At 47.9% G+C, this 21425-nt stretch overlaps 1 protein-coding gene and 1 pseudogene across 1 annotated transcript; both read left to right on the plus strand.

The window, feature by feature from the left end:
* LOC110432156 lies at positions 560-4433 on the plus strand (annotated as a pseudogene).
* Positions 18732-21310, plus strand: LOC8083643 (F-box protein At4g22280). The gene is made up of 4 exons (XM_002464782.2): positions 18732-18834; positions 18982-19871; positions 20581-20733; positions 20825-21310. Exons 2-4 carry the CDS (start codon positions 19041-19043, stop codon positions 21011-21013), a joined length of 1173 nt encoding a protein of 390 aa, XP_002464827.1. The 5' UTR covers positions 18732-18834; positions 18982-19040; the 3' UTR covers positions 21014-21310.

Raw genomic sequence — 21425 nt, forward strand, 5'->3', positions numbered from 1 at the left:
TTTGACATGGTGATTCTAACATTTTTCACAAAACTTATGTATCTCTCTTCTAGTTTTATAAACTATAAGAGATATATATGTAAAATTCGTGAAAAAATTTATTTTTACTTTGTTAAATGAAGAAATGACCAAAATAAAGGTTGTAAATCTTGAGAAGTTATACAACTTTGTAGTTGAAAGCTTTTTGATTTGAATTCATTTAGGACTTCAAAATTTGATTTGAAATTTTCTTTGTCGAGTTTTTTTTTACACTCGGGGCCCAGTGTCAAAAAACACACTCGGCAAAAAAGACTTCTTTACAAGTGTCAAAGAAAATACTTGGCAAAGACCTTTTTTGTCGAGTGTTTTTTTTTACACTCGGCAAAAAATCCTTTGGATTTGTAAATGTAAAACATTTTTGGCAAAACATAAATTTGGCATTTCCTCCTTTTTTTCTCTACATAAAAACATATATTTCCAAAACGTAAATGCAATTTGCCATTTCCTCCTTTTTTTTCTCTACATATATACTGAAGAAAACATTTTTGTTTGCATTGACCTGTTGTCATCATCAAATATCATGCGAGGTATACAGCGTCTGCAGTACTGGGATATTGATCATCCTATCGTGCCCGCGATGCCGTCGGAGAAGAAGACGTCGCCGCCCAACAACAAATCGGCGCGTGGGTTCCCGGCGGTGGACGCCGCCAAGGCCGCGTTAGAGGACGCCTGCCCTGCGGTTGTCTCCTGCGAGTCGCCATCGCCGCTGAGATCTCCGTCGAGCTGGTACGTACACGTACGTACCTGCATGCATGCAGTGCAGCGATACAAAATTCATGGCATATACATGAAGCAATACTGTGATAGTATAGAGGACGTAGCGGTAGCCGGTAGCTGCACCATGGCTTTCAAATTAAGGGGCATGCATAGTGATTTAACCGTTAACAGCATGCAATTACTTCATTATTGGCACCTTTTCGTTTAATTTGGAGGATGAATGATTTGATGGGCGCCCACACGGTGCATATTGCTGTGCTATAGTAACATGTCATGTCAGGTCGTTTTTCATGATTATATATGCATGGTTCTGGTATGTACACCTTCGATAACAAAAAGCGTCAAAATATTTCTAGTGAAATGACGTCAATATTTTTAAAAAACAATTTGGATTTGTTTGAATTTCGTCCGATATTAATGAAATTTCGTATTTACACTAGTAAAAAAAGCACTACGCTTGCGGTGGAATATAATTTGTACAGGCGGTTCGAATTAAACAGCATTTGTGGAGAGAAATCTTGCCCGACTAAAAAAACCGCCTGTGAAAATCAATTTTCACCGACGGTTTTCCTAACAAAACCACCAATAGAAATCATCTATTTCTGCATACGGTTCTCCTAAGAAACCGCCAGTGAAAATCGTATTTCCATTGGCGGTTTCTTAAAAAATGCCTGTAGAAATAATTTGAAATTGAATTTTTTGAGCTTTTCAAATGACCTCTTTTAGAAAAACCGTCAAAATGAAAGTTGTAGTTCTCGAAAAGTTATGAAACTTTGTAGTTGATAAGTTTTCCATTTGAAATCATCTTGTCGTCGAAAACTACGTTTGAATTTCTCAAATTTGAAATTCAAATTTTGTAAATGACCTCGTATGGAGAAATTACCAATATAAAAGTTGTAGATCTTGAAAAGTTGTGAAACTTTGTAACTGGCAATTTTTTCACTGGAATCCGTTTAGGGCCTTAAATAATCAATATATGCTCGGTTTAGGATAATATGTGGGGAACGAAACTGTAATATAGACACAATTAAGTGATAGGTGGAGTGGTAGAGGAGGCTACGCGCGAGGGCGAGATCTCAGGTTTGAATCCCACCAGCCAGCCGTGTAGCACGTGATTTTACGCGAAACAATGCGCGACTTGCGACTTCCCTATAATTTATTTTTTTCTATTTTTAAAAGCCGATTTTGTATTTTGTATAAAAAAATTTCTAACGGTTGACATAACTGAACCGTCTGTAGAAATACATTTGCATTAACGGCTCTCAATTACCCGCCTGTGGAAAAAATATTTCTACAGACACCCAGCACAGGCTCTCAGTTAACCGCCTATGTAGTGGTTCTGTGTACTAGTGTTATTTGCTAGGTGATAAAACTTCTTTTTTTAGAATTACAATGCAGATCGCTTAATACGCACGCACACTCATTCTTATAGACGTGTAAATAAACTCTACTTTATGAACACCTCCTAAATACTATATACACCCTGCCGTCAAGTCCAAACACCTCCTAAATACTATATACACCCTGCCGTCAAGTCCAAAGAGAAGGATATAGCAAGTAGGTAGGATCTTCCTGGCAATGGTAGTAAGTGTGGGACAAGGTTACAATGAGAGGCAATGGTAGATACAAGGTCACATTCATCCATTACTTGTTCCCTGTGATTGCACATGCATCAACAACACCAAACAAGGAAATACTATAGGATCAATTAACTTCCTAGCAACGTTTAATAACATGCAGTTGGGAGGCCCAAGTTGGGGTGTGCTTCTGGGAAGGCTGGACAGCAAGACCTCCGACTACAACGGATCCCTGAACCACACAGCGCCCACCGACAACCTCACCATCTTCAGCTATGTTCAGCAACCTCAGCCTCAACGATGTCGACCTTGTCGCCCTTTCAGGTACCTACAAATCCATAAACTTGATGCCCTCTCAGCTGGTATCGTCTATTCACTTGATTTTTGTTGTGAAAACGACAGGGGGGCACACGTTTGGCCGTGTACAATCACTACGAGATACTGGTACTTTGCTGAGTGTTTGTAGCACTCGGCAAAGGTCCAAATACATTTAGCCTCGGCAAAAACCACACGGCAAAATTTTAGTCGGCAAAGAGATCTTTTATCGAGTGTTATTTTTCGTGCACTCGATAAAGCCTTTGCCGAGTGTCCGACACTCGGTAAGGATAGAAACGAAAAAAATTCAAAAAAATCTGAAAAATAGGGAACAAAAAGAATATTTTTTCGCAGGAGGCCTGCGCCCACCTGACTCTATGTGCTGCTCAAGTTTCAGAATTTTTGTGGCTTTGCGGCCAATGGAATTCAAACTCGTGACCTCTTTTGTCACGTGTCTCCCTCCTTAATCACTACACCACACTATCACTTATACACTATCACTTATGTCTATATTACATTTCGGTTCCTCATATATTATATCAAATCACATATAAATTGATTATTTTGATATTCTAAACGATTGCAAATTAAAAAGTTGTCAACTATAAAGTTTTATAACTTTTCGGGACCTACAATTTTAATTTAGGGAGTTTCTCCATCCGAGGTCGTTTACAAAATTTGAATTTTAAATTTGAGAAATTCAAACGTAGTTTTTGTATCACAAGATGATTCCAAAACAAAAAGTTGTCAACTATAAAGTTTTATAACTTTTTGAGATCTACAAAGTTTATTTAGGGAGTTTTTCCATCTGAGGTCATTTGAAAAATTCGAATTTTAAAATTTTCAATTAAAGACGTAGTTTTGCATGACAAGATGAACTCAAATAAAAAAGTTGGCACATACAAAAATTTCATAACTTATCAAGACCTATAAAGTTTATTTTGGTTGTTTTGTCATTTGCTCATCCGACATAGTGATTCTAATATTTTTCATAAATCTTATATATATCTCTTATAGTTTCATAAACTATATGAGAGATATGTAAAATTTATGAACAAATTTATTCGACTTTGTCAAATAAAAAAATAACCAAAATAAATATTGTAAATCTTGAAAAGTTATAGAACTTTGTAGTTAATTTTTTTATTTGAATTCATTTAGGGCTTCAAAATTCAAATTAAAATTTTCTTTGCTGAGTGTTTTTTTGACACTCGGCAAAGAAGGTCTTTGCCGAGTGTAAAAAAAGCACTCAACAAAGAAGTTTCTTGTCAAGTGTCAAAAAAACACTCGGTAAAGAAAGTCTATACCGAGTGTTTTTCTACATTCGGCAAAGAAACCTCTTTGCCGAGTATTTTTTTCCGATTGTTTTTCTTTGGCACTCGACAAAGAGCTTCTTTGCCGAGTGCTTGAAAGAAAACACTCGGCAAAGCGCTTAACACTTGGCAAAGACCTGGATTTCGATAGTGAATGCCAATCCGTAGTGAACCGGCTCTACAACTTCAGCAACACAGGCCTGCTGGACCCAACCATGGACTTTGCTAACCTTGAGTTCCTGTCACAGAGGTGTCCAAGGAACGGCAACGGCTCGGCGCTGAACGATGTCGATCCAACCACTCCAGACACCTTCCACACAACCACTACTACACCAACATCGAAGTGAACCGGGGTTTCCTCAACTCCGATCAGGAGCTCAAGTCATCGCCCTAGGCGCAGGGCACCAAGGCACCCGTCGTCGACCAGTTTGCCACCAGCCAGGACGCCTCCTTCAAGAATTTTGCCAAATAAAAAAAGTTGACAAGATGAATTCAAATAAAAAAGTTGCCAAATAAAAATTTCATAACTTATCAAGATCTACAGAGTTTATTTTGGTTATTTTGTCATTTGTTCATCCGACATAGTGATTCTAATATTTTTTATAAATCTTATATATTTCTCTTATAGTTTTATAAACTATATGAGAGATATATAAAATTTATGAACAAATTTATTTTGACTTTGTCAAATAAAGAAATGACCAAAATAAATATTGTAGATCTTGAAAAGTTATACAATTTTGTAGTTGAAAACTTTTTGATTTGAATTCATGTAGAGTTTCAAAATTCAACTTAAAATTTTCTTTGTTGAGTGTCAAAAAATACTCGGTAAAGAAGTTCTTTGCCGAGTGTTTTTTTTACATTCGGCAAAAAAGCCTTTTTCCCGAGTGTTTTTCTTTTCGCACTCGACAAAAAGCTTCTTTGCCGAGTGCCCGAAAGAAAACACTCAGCAAAGCACTTAACACTCGGCAAAGACCCCGATGTCCATAGTGAATGTCAATCCGTAGTGAACCGGCTCTACAACTTCAGCAACACAGGCCTGCTGGACCCAACCATGGACTTTGCTAACCTTGAGTTCCTGTCACAGAGGTGTCCAAGGAACGGCAACGGCTCAGCACTGAACGATCTCGATCCAACCACTCCAGACACCTTCGACACAACCAATACAACAACAACATCGAAGTGAACCGGGGTTTCCTCAACTCCGATCAGGAGTTCAAGACATCGCCCCAGGCGCAAGGCACGACGGCACCCGTCGTCGACCAGTTTGCCACCAGCTAGGACGCCTCCTTCAAGAATTTTGCGCAGTCCATGGACCATAATCAACATGGGCAACATTAAGCTGCATAAAAAGTGATCATTAAACTTTGTAGATCTTGAGTTTTTTGGTGCATTGGATGGACCAGATGACACTACGCTTCACCTCAGTACAAGTTTCGTGGTGGTGCCACGCGTTCTTTGACTCGCCTCTCCAGATTTTAGGACCCGGACTAGTGAAACTCACCATCCATGACTTTTATGTCAAAACCACCAAATTCTTCGTTCCCAATTTCGAGGAAGATTGACCAACCCTCATACATGCCTCGTTATGTGTGACTCATCAATGTCAACATATGTCCAATCTCCATGTCCTCAGTCTAACGCTCCACCAAGTGCTCGCAACACCTTGCCTTGACTTTGTCTAAATCAGGCTTTGAGTTTGTCAACATTATCGTCATCACCCATGTACTCTTGCTCTTCCACATGTCTAACGTGAGTCGCGCATGCTCCGCTCCTAGCATCTTGGTCCTTAGGTCCAAGCCTTTTTGTTCGTCCTTCACCAAAAAACTCAATCCTCTCAGCTCAAGTGTCAATTATTCGTCACATAGGCACTTCTCAACTCGGTATCTCAACCACTTGCTAGGATATTAAGTCAATGGTGCAAGCATAAGTACAGAGCACAATAGAAATGACTTACTATGTGTGGGGGTATAAACCCCTATACCCTTACGGCTAGACTTCGGCCAGGAGGCTTGGCCCATTACGAGACGAGTTCAAGGCTTGATCCGACAACCTGGAGTTTCGCGCAAGGAAACAAGATGTGGAGATCAAGCAGGATTCCAGTCGGTTAGAATAGGAATTGATATCGAATTATCCATGGCAATTGTAACCGACTAGGATTAGTTTCCGGATCTGTAACCCTGCCCTCCAGACTATATAAGGAGGGGCAAGGGACCCCCCTAGGACATATCATATTCTCTCAACACAAATCAATACAACCAGACGCAGGACGTAGGTATTACGCCAACTCGGCGGCCGAACCTGGATAAAAAGCTTGTCCGTGTCTTGCGTCACCATCGAGTTCGTAGTTTGCGCACCGTCTACCGATAAACTACTACCGTGGGTATACCCCAAGGTAGACTGCCGACCAGCTTTCGTCGACAGTGGCGCGCCAGGTAGGGGGTGTGCGTGCAACTTTTCCGGCGAACAAGATGGTCACGATCCCAGCTTCCGCGACCGTGCCTGAAGGCCTCACGTTCACCGTTGGCCAGATCACGTGGACGACGTGCAGCGGCGGCCTCACGACCACGGTTTCGAAAGAGACCCAGATCCAATCTGAGATCACGCCGTCTCCGACCACACACGTGGCGGCACCGAGCACCCGACCACCGCTCCCGCTCTACGAGGGAAAGAAAATCGACAGCTCGGACCTTCTCCAAGCGCTTGATCGCGCTGACTCCAAGCTACTCGAAGTTTCCCAACTAGTAGACGGAGTTCTGCGCCGGCCCGACCAAGCTGCTCCAGTGGATTTTTTCAAATCCCGCCGGCCAACTCGTGTCGCCACACACGAACGGCTGGGAACGTCTCTGACGATAACCTCAACACCCTCAGGACGATCCGTCGAGCTCAAGAAGGAAGATTATCCTTGCGGCCTGAACAACTCGGCCTCTGTTTACTCACAGCACACCCAATCAGTTTTCAGCAAGGCGGGTTGGTTGCCGACAAGGAACGATCGTCACTACGTCAACATGGTGACAATCCGAGAACTACGGGACGGCCAGGTTTCCAGCACCAACTCAAGCACCGGTTCCGTCCCCACCGAGGTTATAAACACCGAAGACGAGGGCTACGACCTGGATTTTTCTTCACACCCTCCGGGTTTCGACCGATTCCCGATATTTCCCCCCCGGCGAGGGGATATTGTGTTCAATGTCAGCGCCGACGAACCGGTCGTTGATGGAGAAACAGATGACCAGAGGCAACTCCGCGAACAGCGCAACACCGATCGCGCCCGACGACGCGCAGACGAGCAACAACAAATGCCACCAAATAATCTCAACGATGCCTTTGACATGGTCGGGGACCAGCCAGTCTACAAAACGCCAAACGCCAACGTGGCTGTCGCCATGGCTAACCTAGATCGGCTTCCTGATACCCCCGAATGCCAGGGAGTCCGGACCAGCATCCGAGCACACCTGATCGCTGCAATGGGACAGACAGCCACTCTGCTCAAGAGAGTCCAGGACGTCTCTTATACGGGAGCTGCCTCTGACCAGACTAATCGTAGCCGAGCCTCACCGCCTCCCAGCAGGCGTCACCGCAGCCGCTCCCCCGACAACCGTCGAGAGGACTCACGGCGCAACGATGGTGGTCGGGACGCCGACGGTCGCCGCAAGCAGAACCACGTACGTGGCCAAGAAGTAAACCATCACAGGGATCTCCGCCACGACATCCCTCCCAAAGATGCCCGGGACCGCATCAACAGGCGCGCCGCAGAGAGAGCAGTCCACGAAAACCTGCGCCGCATCGAGTATGATGCAACGCACGGTCCTCCGGGCCTAAGACAATTCTCCTCACACCTCCGCCAGGTCGTGTGGCCCCGCAATTTCAAGCTCGAAAAACTTAAAAAATACGACGGCAAGGAAAATCCAGAGAACTGGATCACCCTCTATGAAATCGCCGTCCGATCAGCGGCAGGGGATGAGCACGTCATGGCTAACTACTTCCCCGTAGTCCTCGACCAGGCTGGTCATCAGTGGCTTCTTGGCTTGCCCGAGGACTCTTTCGACTCTTGGGAAGAGCTACGCCAGGCTTTCATCGACAACTTCATCGCCACATGCGAGCAGCCCAGCAACAAGTATGACCTCGAAAGGATAAGGGACAGGAAGAACGAACCCCTGCGCGATTACATCCGACGATTCTCGGATATGCGCCTCAAAATCCCGAAGATTTCCCACGACGAGGCCATCTCAGCCTTCATCAAGGGCCTGCGTTTCCACGAAGCGCTGAGGAACAAGCTGCTGCGTAAACGTCCAACAACGGTAGCAGAGCTCCTCGCCACGGCCAAAAATTACGCCGATGCCGACGACGCAGAAAAACTAATCCGAGACGATGCGAGAGGTCCCGACCAGCCTTCCCGGCGAGATGACGGTCGCGGTCGTTACGACAACAGGAACCACCGTCGCACCGACAACCGCGACCACAGAGACGGTTGGGATCGGCGGCGCGACAGCCGCGACGACTTCAGAGGAAAGCGCCCTCGCGAATACGACCACGAAGTAAATACGGTCAAACGTCCCAATGGACGACGGGACTACCAAGAAGACTACAACAAAACGTTGAAGGGACCATGCCAACTACATCCAAAGTCCAATCATACCATGGAAGAGTGTCGCGTCCTCAAAAGTATCTATACACGGCGGGCCGCCCAAGACGACTCCGCCAAGAAAAATAACAAGCGCGACGGGCACGACCACGAAGAAGAGGATGAAGACCAAGATAGGGACCCCCGACACCAATACGTCAGCCCCACTGACGTGGTCCACTCCATCTTCGGGGGCAAGGTCTCCACTGAGTCCAAGCGAGAAAGAAAGCTGTTAAAGAGAGCCTGCCTCAACATAGACAGCACGGACGGGCTGATCGCAGACCCGAAATTTCCCACGTGGTCCCACAGGGAAATCTCGTTCAGCAGGAAGGACCAGTGGGCCGCTATCCCAGAGCCGGGTCGTTTCCCCCTGATTCTTGACCCCTGCATCAACAGCGTCAGATTCGAGCGCGTGCTCGTGGACGGGGGAAGCTCCATCGACATCCTTTTCTGCAACAGCCTGCCCGCCCTCAAGATATCCCCTGCACAACTAAAACCTTACGACGCCCAATTCTGGCGGGTTTTGCCAGGTCAAAGTTCAGTGCCTCTCGGACAGATAACATTGCCTGTCCAATTCGGCACACCCGACCACTTCCGGACGGAGTTCATCAACTTCGTAGTCGTGGATTTCGACGGGACCTATCACGCCATACTGGGCCGACCATCGCTGACAAAGTTCATGGCAGTCCCGCACTACTCATACCTAGTCCTTAAGATTCCCACGGAGAAGGGTGTCCTAACCGTCAGAGGCAACGTCTACACTGCGTACACCTGCGAAGAAGAAAGCTTCAAGATCACCGAGGCAATCGACCTCTCAATCCGCATGGCAGAAACAGCAAACCAAGCCGCACAGCTGCCTCCCGACCAGCTCCGACTACCCGAACAGGAGACAGCCAGGAAGAACTCAAAATCCAAGGAGTACAAAGAAGTGCAGCTGGTCGAGGGCAGCCCCGAGAAGACAGCCCTCATCGAGGCCAACCTGGATCCAAAATAGGAAGACGCGCTCGTCAGGTTTCTAAGGGACAACGTGAGCGTTTTCGCATGGAAACCCGCAGACATGCCCGGTGTCCCACGAAACCTGATCGAGCACTCCTTAAATGTCTCGAAGACCGCAAGACCAGTCAAGCAAAAACTGCGACGGTTCGCTCGTGACAAAAAGGAGGCTATTAGGACAGAAATAACACGGCTTCTAGCAGCCGGATTCATAAAAGAAGTGTATCACCCCGATTGGCTCGCCAACCCGGTTCTTGTACGCAAAAAGAATAATGAATGGAGAATGTGCGTTGATTACACTGATCTCAATAAACACTGTCCTAAAGATCCTTTTGGTCTCCCTCGTATCGACGAGGTGGTCGACTCAACGGCCGGATGCGAACTCCTCTCTTTTCTAGACTGCTACTCTGGTTATCACCAGATCTCGCTAAAGGAAGAAGATCAGATCAAAACGTCTTTTATTACACCTTACGGCGCATACTGCTACACGACCATGTCTTTCGGACTCAAAAACGCCGGAGCCACTTATCAACGGGCCATCCAACAATGCCTCCACGACGAGATTCGCGATGACCTCGTCGAGGCCTATGTAGACGACGTGGTCGTAAAAACAAGGGACGCGAGCACCCTAATCGACAACTTAGACCGAACTTTTAAGGCGCTCAATAGGTACAAGTGGAAGCTCAACCCCAAGAAGTGCATTTTCGGCGTTCCTTCCGGTCTACTGCTCGGCAACGTCGTCAGTCGCGACGGCATACGACCAAACCCTTCAAAAGTCAAAGCCGTACTCGACATGCGACCACCGAAGAACGTAAAGGATATCCAAAAGCTAACCGGATGTATGGCCGCCCTCAGTCGCTTCATCTCAAGGCTAGGAGAAAAAGGCCTCCCTTTCTTCAAACTATTAAAAGCGTCGGAAAAATTTTCTTGGACAGAAGAAGCCGACACCGCATTCAACCAGCGTAAGACCTTCCTCACTTCACCACCTGTCCTTACAGCGCCTCAGCCCAATGAAGACCTACTCCTTTACATTGCTACAACCGACAGGGTTGTTTCCACGGCAATAGTGGTCGAGCGAGGTGAACCAGGTCACGCCTACAAGGTCCAGAGACCAGTTTACTTCACAAGTGAAGTCTTAAACGAGTCCAAGGCCAGGTATCCACAAATACAGAAGCTCATATACGCCATTCTAATAACGTCAAGAAAGCTGAAGCACTACTTCGACGGCCATCGAGTCCTGGTGACAACCAGTTTCCCTCTCGGGGACATCCTGCGCAATAAAGACACCAACGGCAGAATCGTGAAATGGGCAATGGAATTATGTCCATTTTCCCTGGAGTTCCAGAGTCGCACCACTGTCAAGTCTCAGGCCCTGGTCGATTTCATTGCTGAATGGACGGATCTCAACGAGCCTTCCGTTCCCGATGTCTCAGACCACTGGTCAATGTTCTTTGACGGGTCCTTGAACATCAACGGTGCCGGCGCTGGGATACTGTTCGTATCACCCAACAAGGACAAACTGCGTTACGTCCTTCGGATCCTTTTTCCGGCGTCAAACAACGTCGCCGAATACGAAGCATGCTTGCATGGCATAAGACTAGCCGTTGAGCTGGGAGTCAAGCGCCTCTATGTTTATGGCGACTCCGCTTTGGTCATCAACCAGCTCAACAAGGAGTGGGACGCAACCCACGAGAAGATGGATCTCTACTGCAAAGAAATTCGCAAATGGGAAACCAACTTCTACGGCATAGAGTACATCCACGTGGTCCGGGATAAGAACCAAGCAGCAGACGCGTTGTCGAAGTTAGGCTCATCTCGGGCCCAGATCCCGCGGGGTATTTTCGTCCAGGACATCCACGAGCCGAGCGTAGGCTCCTCCCTGGTCGACAAGCAACCCACCGAGGCAATGCTCATAGACGACGCCACTCCGACAACCGGTGGGCGTGACTGGCGTACCCCGTTCATCAAATACATATCGGACGGGACAGGCCTTCAGGACAAAACAGAGAACGAGCGCCTCATTCGACGATCAAAGAACTACATCCTGGTCGACGGCAAACTCATGCGGAAAAACGCAAGCTCCGAAGTATTGCTCAAGTGCATACCCCAAGATGACGGTATCAAGCTCTTAGAGGACATACATGCTGGATCCTGCGGCAATCACGCCGCATCCAGAACGCTGGTCGGAAAGGCTTTCCGAGCAGGTTTTTATTGGCCAACCGCGGTCGGCGACGCAGAAAAACTGGTTCGACATTGCGAAGGATGTCAGTTTTTCGCTAAGAGGACCCACGTACCTGCCCACGAAATTCAAACCATCCCGTCGTCTTGGCCCTTTGCTTGCTGGGGGCTTGACATGATCGGGCCATTTAAACCAGCCCCGGGCAATTTCAAGTTTGTTTTCGTGTTAATCGACAAGTTCTCCAAGTGGATTGAGTACATGCCTCTGGTCAAGGCAACCTCTGAGAAGGCTGTGGAGTTCCTCAATCAAATCATACACAGATTCGGCATCCCGAACAGCATAATCACCGACCTGGGCACTCAGTTTACTGGCACCGCTTTTTGGGACTTCTGCGATGACAGAGGCATAGTCATAAAATACGTGTCAGTGGCACATCCACGTGCCAACGGTCAAGTTGAACGTGCTAACGGAATGATCGTCGATGCCCTAAAGAAAAGGTTGTACACCGAAAACGACAGAGCACCCGGTCGATGGATGAAAGAATTGCCGGCAGTGGTCTGGGGCCTCCGAACTCAGACCAGTCGAAACACAGGGGTGTCTCCCTACTTCATGGTGTACGGCGCAGAGGCGGTCCTGCCGTCTGACATACACTTCGGATCTCCCAGAATCGAACACTTCGACCAGGCGACCGCTGACAACGCCAGAGAACTCGAAATCAATTGCATGGAGGAAAAGCGTTTGGATTCGTGTCTCTGAACAGCAAAATATCTCGCGGCAGTCAGGCGATACTACAACAGGAACGTCAAGGACCGTTCCTTCGTGGTCGGCGATCTGGTACTTCGATGGAAAACAAGCCAGGAGGGAATGCACAAGCTATCCACTCTCTGGGAAGGACCCTTCGTGGTGACCGAGGTCACACGACCTACGTCCTACAGATTGGCATACCCAGACGGAACACGAGTGCCTAACTCTTGGCACATAGACAAACTGCGACGTTTCTATCCATAAAGTTTTAATAACTTTCCTTTGTAAGTATCTCATAATCGTTGATAATGAAATTCTCTATTCTTTGCCTATACCTTGTCACAGCACTCGGCAAAACTCCTGCAATGGATGCTCTTAAAGACTACCAAGATGAATACGGTGACACGTCACTCAGATAATCTTACAGCGCTCAAAACAACAGTCACGACAAAAAGCAAACTTTATTACAAACTTTACATACAAAGTTTACAATAAATCCCCTGACGGGCAGACACTAGTCTATTCCTACAGACTACTCTATTGGCCTAGCTGCTCGGGCTGATCACCCGCCTGGCCCTGCTGCCCGGACGAAGGTGTCGGGGCCACCGGCGCCTGGCTGGTCGAGACCGCAGGCGTCGACCGCCCATCTCCCGCAACGGACGCGCCCGACAACTCCCTGGCCGACCTATCTGAACTCGGCTGGTCGGGGGGAGTGGCCGTTCCGCACAGATTGATGTCGCCGATCACTGTCGACGACAAGTCCAGCAGACTACCCCGAAGCTCGTCCGCTTCCTGTGGGCCGACCTCCTTCGGGTACCCCTTCTCCAGCCTGCTCAAGTCGATCAGGGGGTAGTGGGCGCGCACCATGCTGAGGACGTGCGCGCCGGCAAACTCCCCGGCGTCCTTCACGAACTGCTGGAGCCAGTCCCACGCCCGTTGCGCCTTCTCGACCGGGGTCAACTGTGGCGCGCGGGGCTGGCTCTCCGGGAGCTCGGGACTGATCAGGTCTAGGACCGGGGACACTCCTTTCCAGATCCTGCAACAGTTGACCTTCCAGGAGTCCCGGTCCTTGATCAGATCATCCAGGTGCTTCTTGGCGTTCACCTTGAGCACTGCAAATGAAACAAAGCGTTATTTTCGGCATACCAAACAAACAAAGGGGCGACAAGCAGCAGCTAGCAAGGCGGCACCCATTACCAGATAATTCCCGGTCTTTCCGACCCAATTCCTCTCCTGCTCGCCGCCCGGACTCCAGCGCACCGGCGAGCTGTTGGCTGAGCTGCTCCTTCTCTTGTCGGAGGCGCGCCACCTCCTCCTCCAAGTCTGCGTGAATCATAAACTGGTCGGTACAGCAAACTACACAAGTACGCAAAGCTGCTCGGAGCGTGTGACTAACCTTCTCGCTGCCGGTACTGGTCGGCCAAGCGACGAGTGAGGTCGAGACGACGCTCCTCTTGGGCGCTCATCTCGGCCACCTTCTCCCCGACTTCCGATCGCAGCCGGTCTACCTCCGCGGCCAGGGCCTTGTTCTCGGCCACGACGCCTTCTATCTGGTCAAAGCACCGTTTCCGGTACTTTGCCGTTTTCATTACGCCCTACAAAGCGAACATATAATGACCATGCAAGAAAAGGCATAGAGTGTACAGCAGTACAAAAAGTCGCTTACCTTGACTTCGTCGACGAGGCGCTTGGCCGCGCGCTCCACCCTGGCGGCCTCCTCGGTCTCGGCGAGCTCCTCATGCCCGATAAAGTGATCCCCGCGTTGGCGCCACACATATACGTGTTGGCGGCCATCACGGGGACGACCCTCAATCTCTTCCACCTCGTCATCGGAGGCCGCCCGGGTTTTCTCCTCCTGCGCTGCGTCACCCCCGGTGGTGGTCCCAGGCATTACTGGCCCCCGGACCAGACCCGGGGAGCCTGCAGCCGAAGAGGTTCCTGCTCGGGGCGGCGTGGGGACTCCACTCCCCCCGGCAGGAGGAGGGGTCGGGGCTCTTCCCTCCTCTTCTGTGGAGCCAGCTGGGGGAGCCTCTTCAGCCCTGGTCGGGCTGCCTGTCGTAGTCGGTGCCGCGGTCGGGAGCCCCTCGGTGCTCCCAAGCGCGGCTGCAGCTGTAGGCTGCTCTGTGGTCTGGGGGGCCGTATCTTCAGCAGCGCGGACAGGCTCGCCCGTCCCCTGGCTGGCAGCCTGGCCGGGGTCGACATCCGACGCCGCACTACAGGAACAAAAGTATAATAAAAAAAAGCAAAGAGGAGTCCAAAATACGTAAGTTGAACACTTACAGGTCCGATCGACGGTGGGTCGCGGTGAACCTCCTCCTCGCCCGGCCGGTCGGCACCTGCCCCCCCATCTCGACAACTTGCGGTGCAGGGGGGTCGCCGGCCACTCGATCAGTAGCGGTCGGCGCATTATCTGGGCGGCTCCGAGGCCGTCGGACTAACGACGGTGCAGCCTCCTCGTCGTCGTCATCGTCGTCAACGATCCGCACGAGCCGACGACGCTTCGGCGCTTGGCTACTCTCCGCCGGTAGATCTGCCGGCAACTCCGGTGTCGGCAAGGAATCTGCCGGCAATGGCCTTTTCCCCGCTACCCTCTCTTCGGTGGTCGGGACGGGGCGGGCTTGTTCCTCCTCACTGCTGGTGTAACGAGTACACCTAGCAGCATCGACTTCTGGCAGGTCTTCTCCCGCAGGATTCTCCATCCCCGGTGCCAGTGATACATACACTGTGCACCGGTCGACATCGCCGATCTGCAAAAGCAACAAAGATGAGTCAGCTACGGACGATATACGAATGCTAAAACAAAATACTCTGCAACATACCTTTGGTGCTGGTCGGCCTAACTTGAAGGCTTGCACCCGATCACTGCCGCGGATGAAGCCTCCGTCCGCAAAGTTGAATAGCTCATTCAACAGCCGTTGTACCTCCGCCTTCTCCAAGATCTCCGGTCGCATCCTGGTCGGGTCCACGCTTCCGGAATACTCGTACGCCGAGTGCACCCTCTTCTGGCAGGGCATCACCCGACGGCAAATGAAGTTGCCGACCACGCCAAGCCCATCCAGGCGCGACCAGTCGATCAGCTTCATCAGATCCGCCACTTGACCGTCGAACTCCGGGCGGTCGGTCCAGCTTACCCTCTTCTCGGGAATGTACCCCACGTCGCAGAACGTGGAGCTGCCCGGTTCCTCCCTGACGTAGAACCACTTCCTATACCATTCGGTCAAGGAAGTGTTCCATGGACAGTGTAGGTAGTGATTCTTCATTCCATCACGAAGGTTGAGGTACACTCCACCTGCAACCTTAGAGCCTCCAACTGCTCCCTTCTTCCTCAAGCAGAAAAGGTAACGGAAAAGATCGAAGTGCGGCTCTATGCCAACATAGGCCTCGCACAGATGAATAAACGTGGAAATAAGGAGAATTGAGTTCGGGTACAGATTGCAAATCCCGATCTCATAATACAGAAGAAGACCTTGGAGAAAAGGATGAACCGGAACCCCAAAGCCCCTCTTAATGAAATCTTCGAACACGACGATCTCACCGGCACGAGGGTCGGGGAAGCTTTCTCCTTCCGGTGCTCTCCAGCCGCCGAGCTCCGAGCTGTGCAGGAGTCCCATGTCGACGAGGTCACCGAGGGATTTGGTGGTGCTACGGGACTTCTTCCACTCCTTGGCCATCAGTTCAGCCCTCTTCTTGGCGTTGCTCTTCGCCATTGGAGGTGAGAAGTGGATTTGGGTTACGAAGATGCAGGTGATTGAAGGAGGCGAAAATGGAAGGCTTGAGGGCAATGGCAGGGTAAGGAGTACCGGCGGAACTGTCAGGTTTTTATAACCCGCAACTCCACCTCTCCCACTTCCCGTATTCTCGGGAAGTGAGCGGGCCATGCGGCGGATGCGGCGTTTCGGTTTATAATGATTATAGACAATTAATGCGGCGGAGTTTTCGTACCAATTGATGGTTCCCTTTTTCTCAAACCACGCAGAGGGCGGCTGTACAGTTGCCAGGCGCAACTTTTCATGCGTCCATCTGACAACCCATCAGGAGGTCTCGTCATGTCAACTTTAACTGAAAAGATCGTTTCAATAAAAAGAAGACAAATATGCCACAGAGTCAACAATCCGGGGACTGCACCGACCACCGAGCACTTGACGCTCGGGGACTGGTCGCCCAGTCTATCAGCTCGGAACTTCAAGGACAGCACCGACCACCGAGCACTCGACGCTCGAGGACTGGTCGCCCAGTCTATCAGCTCGGAACTTCAAAGGCTGCACCGACCACCGAGCACTCGATGCTCGGGGACTGGTCGTACAGTATAGCAGCGCAGAATTCTAAGGAGCGCACTTGGTGCTTGGGGACTGGTCGTCATACTATTATACACCCGGGGACTGGTCGATTAGTCTATTCAATTGCAGACGGACTGGTAAATTCAATTTTTTAGACCTTGCTACAAGGCTCATACTTCGCCTTCCAGCAAGCTCCGGGACTACATCGGTACGATGCATCTGGCGATGCATCTCAGTTACAGAATTTCTTTGAGGACTTTTATTTTGACCCTGGCACCACGTGCCTACGTCACCTACTACCAGGCTCGGGGACTAAGTGGGCACACTTCACCTTGCGGTGAATATGCTTGCTTTTTTGATGTTTATACGTTTCAAAAAAGTAAAGTGGGCACACTTCACCAGGAAAGAAATCTTTTTTAATTTAGAGCACCACGCATTCTTCGAACAACTCGCTTCTTCGATGTCGATGTTGATCAACTGTCTTTCGAGTTGGTCAAAGAACCGTTGCAACTGTTTGGGCGACTTTCCCACTTATTGAAGACGTCAAGTCTCACTGATCGAAGAAGCTCAAGACGGCGTGTTACATCACAATACATGGTGCTCGGGGACTAGCTGTGGGGGTATAAACCCCTATACCCTTACGGCTAGACTTCGGCCAGGAGGCTTGGCCCATTACGAGACGAGTTCAAGGCTTGATCCGACAACCTGGAGTTTCGCGCAAGGAAACAAGATGTGGAGATCAAGCAGGATTCTAGTCGGTTAGAATAGGAATTGATATCGAATTATCCATGGCAATTGTAACCGACTAGGATTAGTTTCCGGATCTGTAACCCTGCCCTCCAGACTATATAAGGAGGGGCAAGGGACCCCCCTAGGACATATCATATTCTCTCAACACAAATCAATACAACCAGACGCAGGACGTAGGTATTACGCCAACTCGGCGGCCGAACCTGGATAAAAAGCTTGTCCGTGTCTTGCGTCACCATCGAGTTCGTAGTTTGCGCACCGTCTACCGATAAACTACTACCGTGGGTATACCCCAAGGTAGACTGCCGACCAGCTTTCGTCGACACTATAGGACTATTAATATTGAGCTTAGTAGGCCAACTCTCAAAGTCGAAGCATAGAGAATTACATATATGTCCATCACATGGGTCCCACTTGTTAGTGTCTCATCCCACTTCAACAAACACTCCAAACCAAACAGAAAACTAGAATGGATCCAACCCCCCAAAACCAAACATGAAATGGGCCCATCCCATCCCTAGAAATCTAGGTTTCGTCCAACCCATCCCTAATCAACCCAAAACCAAACACATGCTTAGTCCTAATCTCCATCTGCACCATCTTTTATGTTTTGTTCATCACCTCAAGTGGACCCTGGCTAAACAAACTTATTGCAAGCATTAGTCCATATGGTTGGTACTCAATTATCAAAATCAAATTAGAGCTTTCACCGTCCAAAATAAAACTTTGTGTTTAGATCATCACTATGGCTCACAAAAATCACCACAAATTTGGCGTAATTCCTTCGTTCCAAAAATAATGTCACTGTCGAGTTCGTGTTGATCAAACTTTTTTAAGTTTAACTTGTTTTATAAAAAATATTAGCATGAAATGTTTCTCTAAATAAGTTTAATATGAAAATATATTTAATGATTCATCTAGTGATATTAAGTATGCACCGTAAATATTAGTATTTTCTTATATATTATTGGCCAAAATTATAAATATTTGACTCGTCATTACCAAAAGAGATAAATGGTCAAAATGTCACTAGCTTAACTATACTTGTGTATTTTTTCCTGTCCTGAGAAATTTTTTTTCGCTAAATCAAAGACAGACCTTAGAAAGTTACAATAAATAGCTTACTTTTTGGGACCATACACAGCATGTTTTGTTTGGATTGAATAGTGTCCTTTGAGTTATATATAAGCATTTCCGTAAACACATTTCTGATGCATGCATTAAAAGTATTTGAGTTACTCCGTAAACCAAAAAAAAAAAAAGAGTCAGTTTCCTCGCCGGGCGGCTGGGCACGGCACGCACTCAGGTTTGGCAACTTCCCTTCCACCTTCTTCGATTGCTTCCATTTCTATCCCCAAAATCTCCACGCGTTCGTGCTTTTCTACGCCTTCCCGGTTCTTGTTCGAACCTGCGGATCCATGTCTCCATGATTCCTCTCGCCTCCTTGCTGCAGCTTGCCTGAGCACCACCTGTTCGACGGAATGCCCCAGTGACCCCGACGCCACGGCCGACATGTCAGGCGACCGGCGCGTTCCTGGCGATGTGTGCAGGATCAACGCCCTGCCCGACAACGTGCTCCTCCACATCTTGTCCTACCTGAATGCCCGCCAGGTCGTGCAGACGTGCGTGCTGTCACGGCAGTGGCGCAACCTCTGGCGTTCGGTGCCCCGCATCAACGCCACGTCCGACGAGTTTGAGCACATGTCTGACAACTACGACGAGGACACCGTGCTGTTCAAGAAGTTTGTCAACCGTTTCTTGATGCTCCGCAACCCATTTGCCTTGGATGACTTCCGGCTGTGGTATGACATGCCTTGGTACTCCTATGACTATTCAGAAGATGCTAACCTATGGATCTGCCATGCTCTACATTGCAATGCTCGATCTATCATGGTCACGATTCGGGTGTATAGTTTGGACCTGGATCCCATGGTGTTTATTTCAGGACGCATCTTGACAAGGCTGCATCTTTCCAATGTTAACTTGTTCCCTGGTTTCTTTTGCCAACTCGGAACATGCTGTGAAGCATTGAAATATCTCTACTTATGTGACTGTCTCATGTTCGACGTTGAGATCACCTCCAAGACGCTGAAGGTTTTGATCATTGATGTTGGTTGTCACTACGCATTTGAAGAACAGTGCTCAATTTTGATCCCCAGCCTCGTCTTTCTTGAATACTGTAACTTCACTCAAGAAAGGTTACCACTGCTGAAGAACATGGAGTCACTGGAGAGAACATGTCTTCTACTCGATACCTGCACTGAGGATGGTATCCGTCAGTTCCTCAAGGGCCTCTCTGGTGTTACTGATTTTGATTTAGACATCAGTTATCAAGGAAATATGGTATTGCATCTTTATTCAACACTCTGCTTCCATGCATATATTTATGAGTCAATATCTAAGACCTAAGCATGGCATATATTCTTTATTCTTTTGCAAAACCAAGTGTTTCACAGTTTATTTTGATGCCAGGACCTAGAGGATGATTAATGCTCTCAATTGATAACATAACACAATTTAGTTCTCGTGCTCAGTTCATTTGTAGTAGGTTTACATAAGCTTGTGGAACATACATAGCCTTAGTTGGTGCTTTGACACAATGATGTGACAAGAGCTTAAATGCCTAGTCTATAGGGGGGGTGGGGGGGTCTTTAACTTTTGTCTACTTTCCAAACAGCAAGTGCACCCCTATACTTACAATCAGATCAGTAGAATCCAGTAGATAGGTCACCCCTGCTTTCACCAGTGTATCTGCCTGCCTTGCACTAAAGTCATCTATCATAATTGATGCTTACCAAATATTTGCGCTCTGGATGGTTGAATCTCACTAGGAAAGTAGGCAGAGTATATTGCAATGTGAACTATTCTTATTAAAAAAAGATTTGTGTTTAGTGTGACCTTTGTCAGATATTATATTCCAAAGATATTATCACCAATATTTGGCACATAACTTTAGCTTGTTTCAATTATCTTGACAACTTTGCTGAAGTCATGAATGTTTTATGAAATATGGAAGTCTTTATCATGTCGTAATCCTATGAACCTTTTGCAGCTAAATATGGGAAATAGACAATGGTGCCCAAAATTCAACAATCTTACAACCCTGACACTCAGTCAATGGTGTCTGCATCCAGACTTCTATCCATTGATAGTCTTCCTTCAGAACTCACCTAGTCTGAAGAATCTAAGTCTGAAACTCAGAGGGGTACATGGCTCTCTCAACATTTTAATTGATCCTTGTACAGAATTTGATGCATGTGCCATCAAAGTGAAACTTGTGTCTTCTCATATTTCAGGTTGGCCATACACATCAGAGATTCATTGGGGAGCTTGAAGAAAGGTCATTCAGCTGTGAGCACCTTGGTAGCGTTGATATTGTTTGCTGGGGGGTTCAAGAACATGATCCTGTGCTCGACAACCTGGTGGAGCTTCTGACCGACAATGGCATAGAACCTGATAAGATTCACATCAGTATCTTGCTATAGATTTCATTTGCATCAGTCACTGGAACAAGTCACAGTTCATTCACTCATTTGTGGACTTAGGACCATACGCACGTTTGGTTCACCTGGATCTTAGTTTCAGTTTGGATGGATTCATGTCGCGGAAAACTAGATAACCTGTCTGCGCACGAATTTTAATACGTTGTTACCAACTCATATCTGCTTGAGCAGCTTTAGTCTATTGCTTTTAAGTATTGGTTCAGGCCAATGCGATCAATAACAATACCATGTTAAAGGCTTGAAGACATTTGGATTTGGAGTTTTATTCTTTTGACTTCAGCTTGTGTGACAAATTTCTGTGCATTTATGATACGCCATTGCAATTCCCTGATGCAAATAATTTATATGTTTTTTTTATTACAATGCTACTCGGTACAAACTAAGCTTAGTTCAG

Source organism: Sorghum bicolor, chromosome 1 (genome assembly GCF_000003195.3).
Source record: "Sorghum bicolor cultivar BTx623 chromosome 1, Sorghum_bicolor_NCBIv3, whole genome shotgun sequence".
Taxonomy (NCBI): domain Eukaryota; kingdom Viridiplantae; phylum Streptophyta; class Magnoliopsida; order Poales; family Poaceae; genus Sorghum; species Sorghum bicolor.

Coding starts and splice junctions, on each gene's coding strand:
- LOC8083643 (XM_002464782.2), top strand. CDS start 19,041: ATGTCAGGCGACCGGCGCGTTCCTGGCGATGTGTGCAGGATCAACGCC. Junction 19,872..20,580: donor TCAGTTATCAAGGAAATATG/GTATTGCATCTT, acceptor AACCTTTTGCAG/CTAAATATGGGAAATAGACA. Junction 20,734..20,824: donor TAAGTCTGAAACTCAGAGGG/GTACATGGCTCT, acceptor CTCATATTTCAG/GTTGGCCATACACATCAGAG.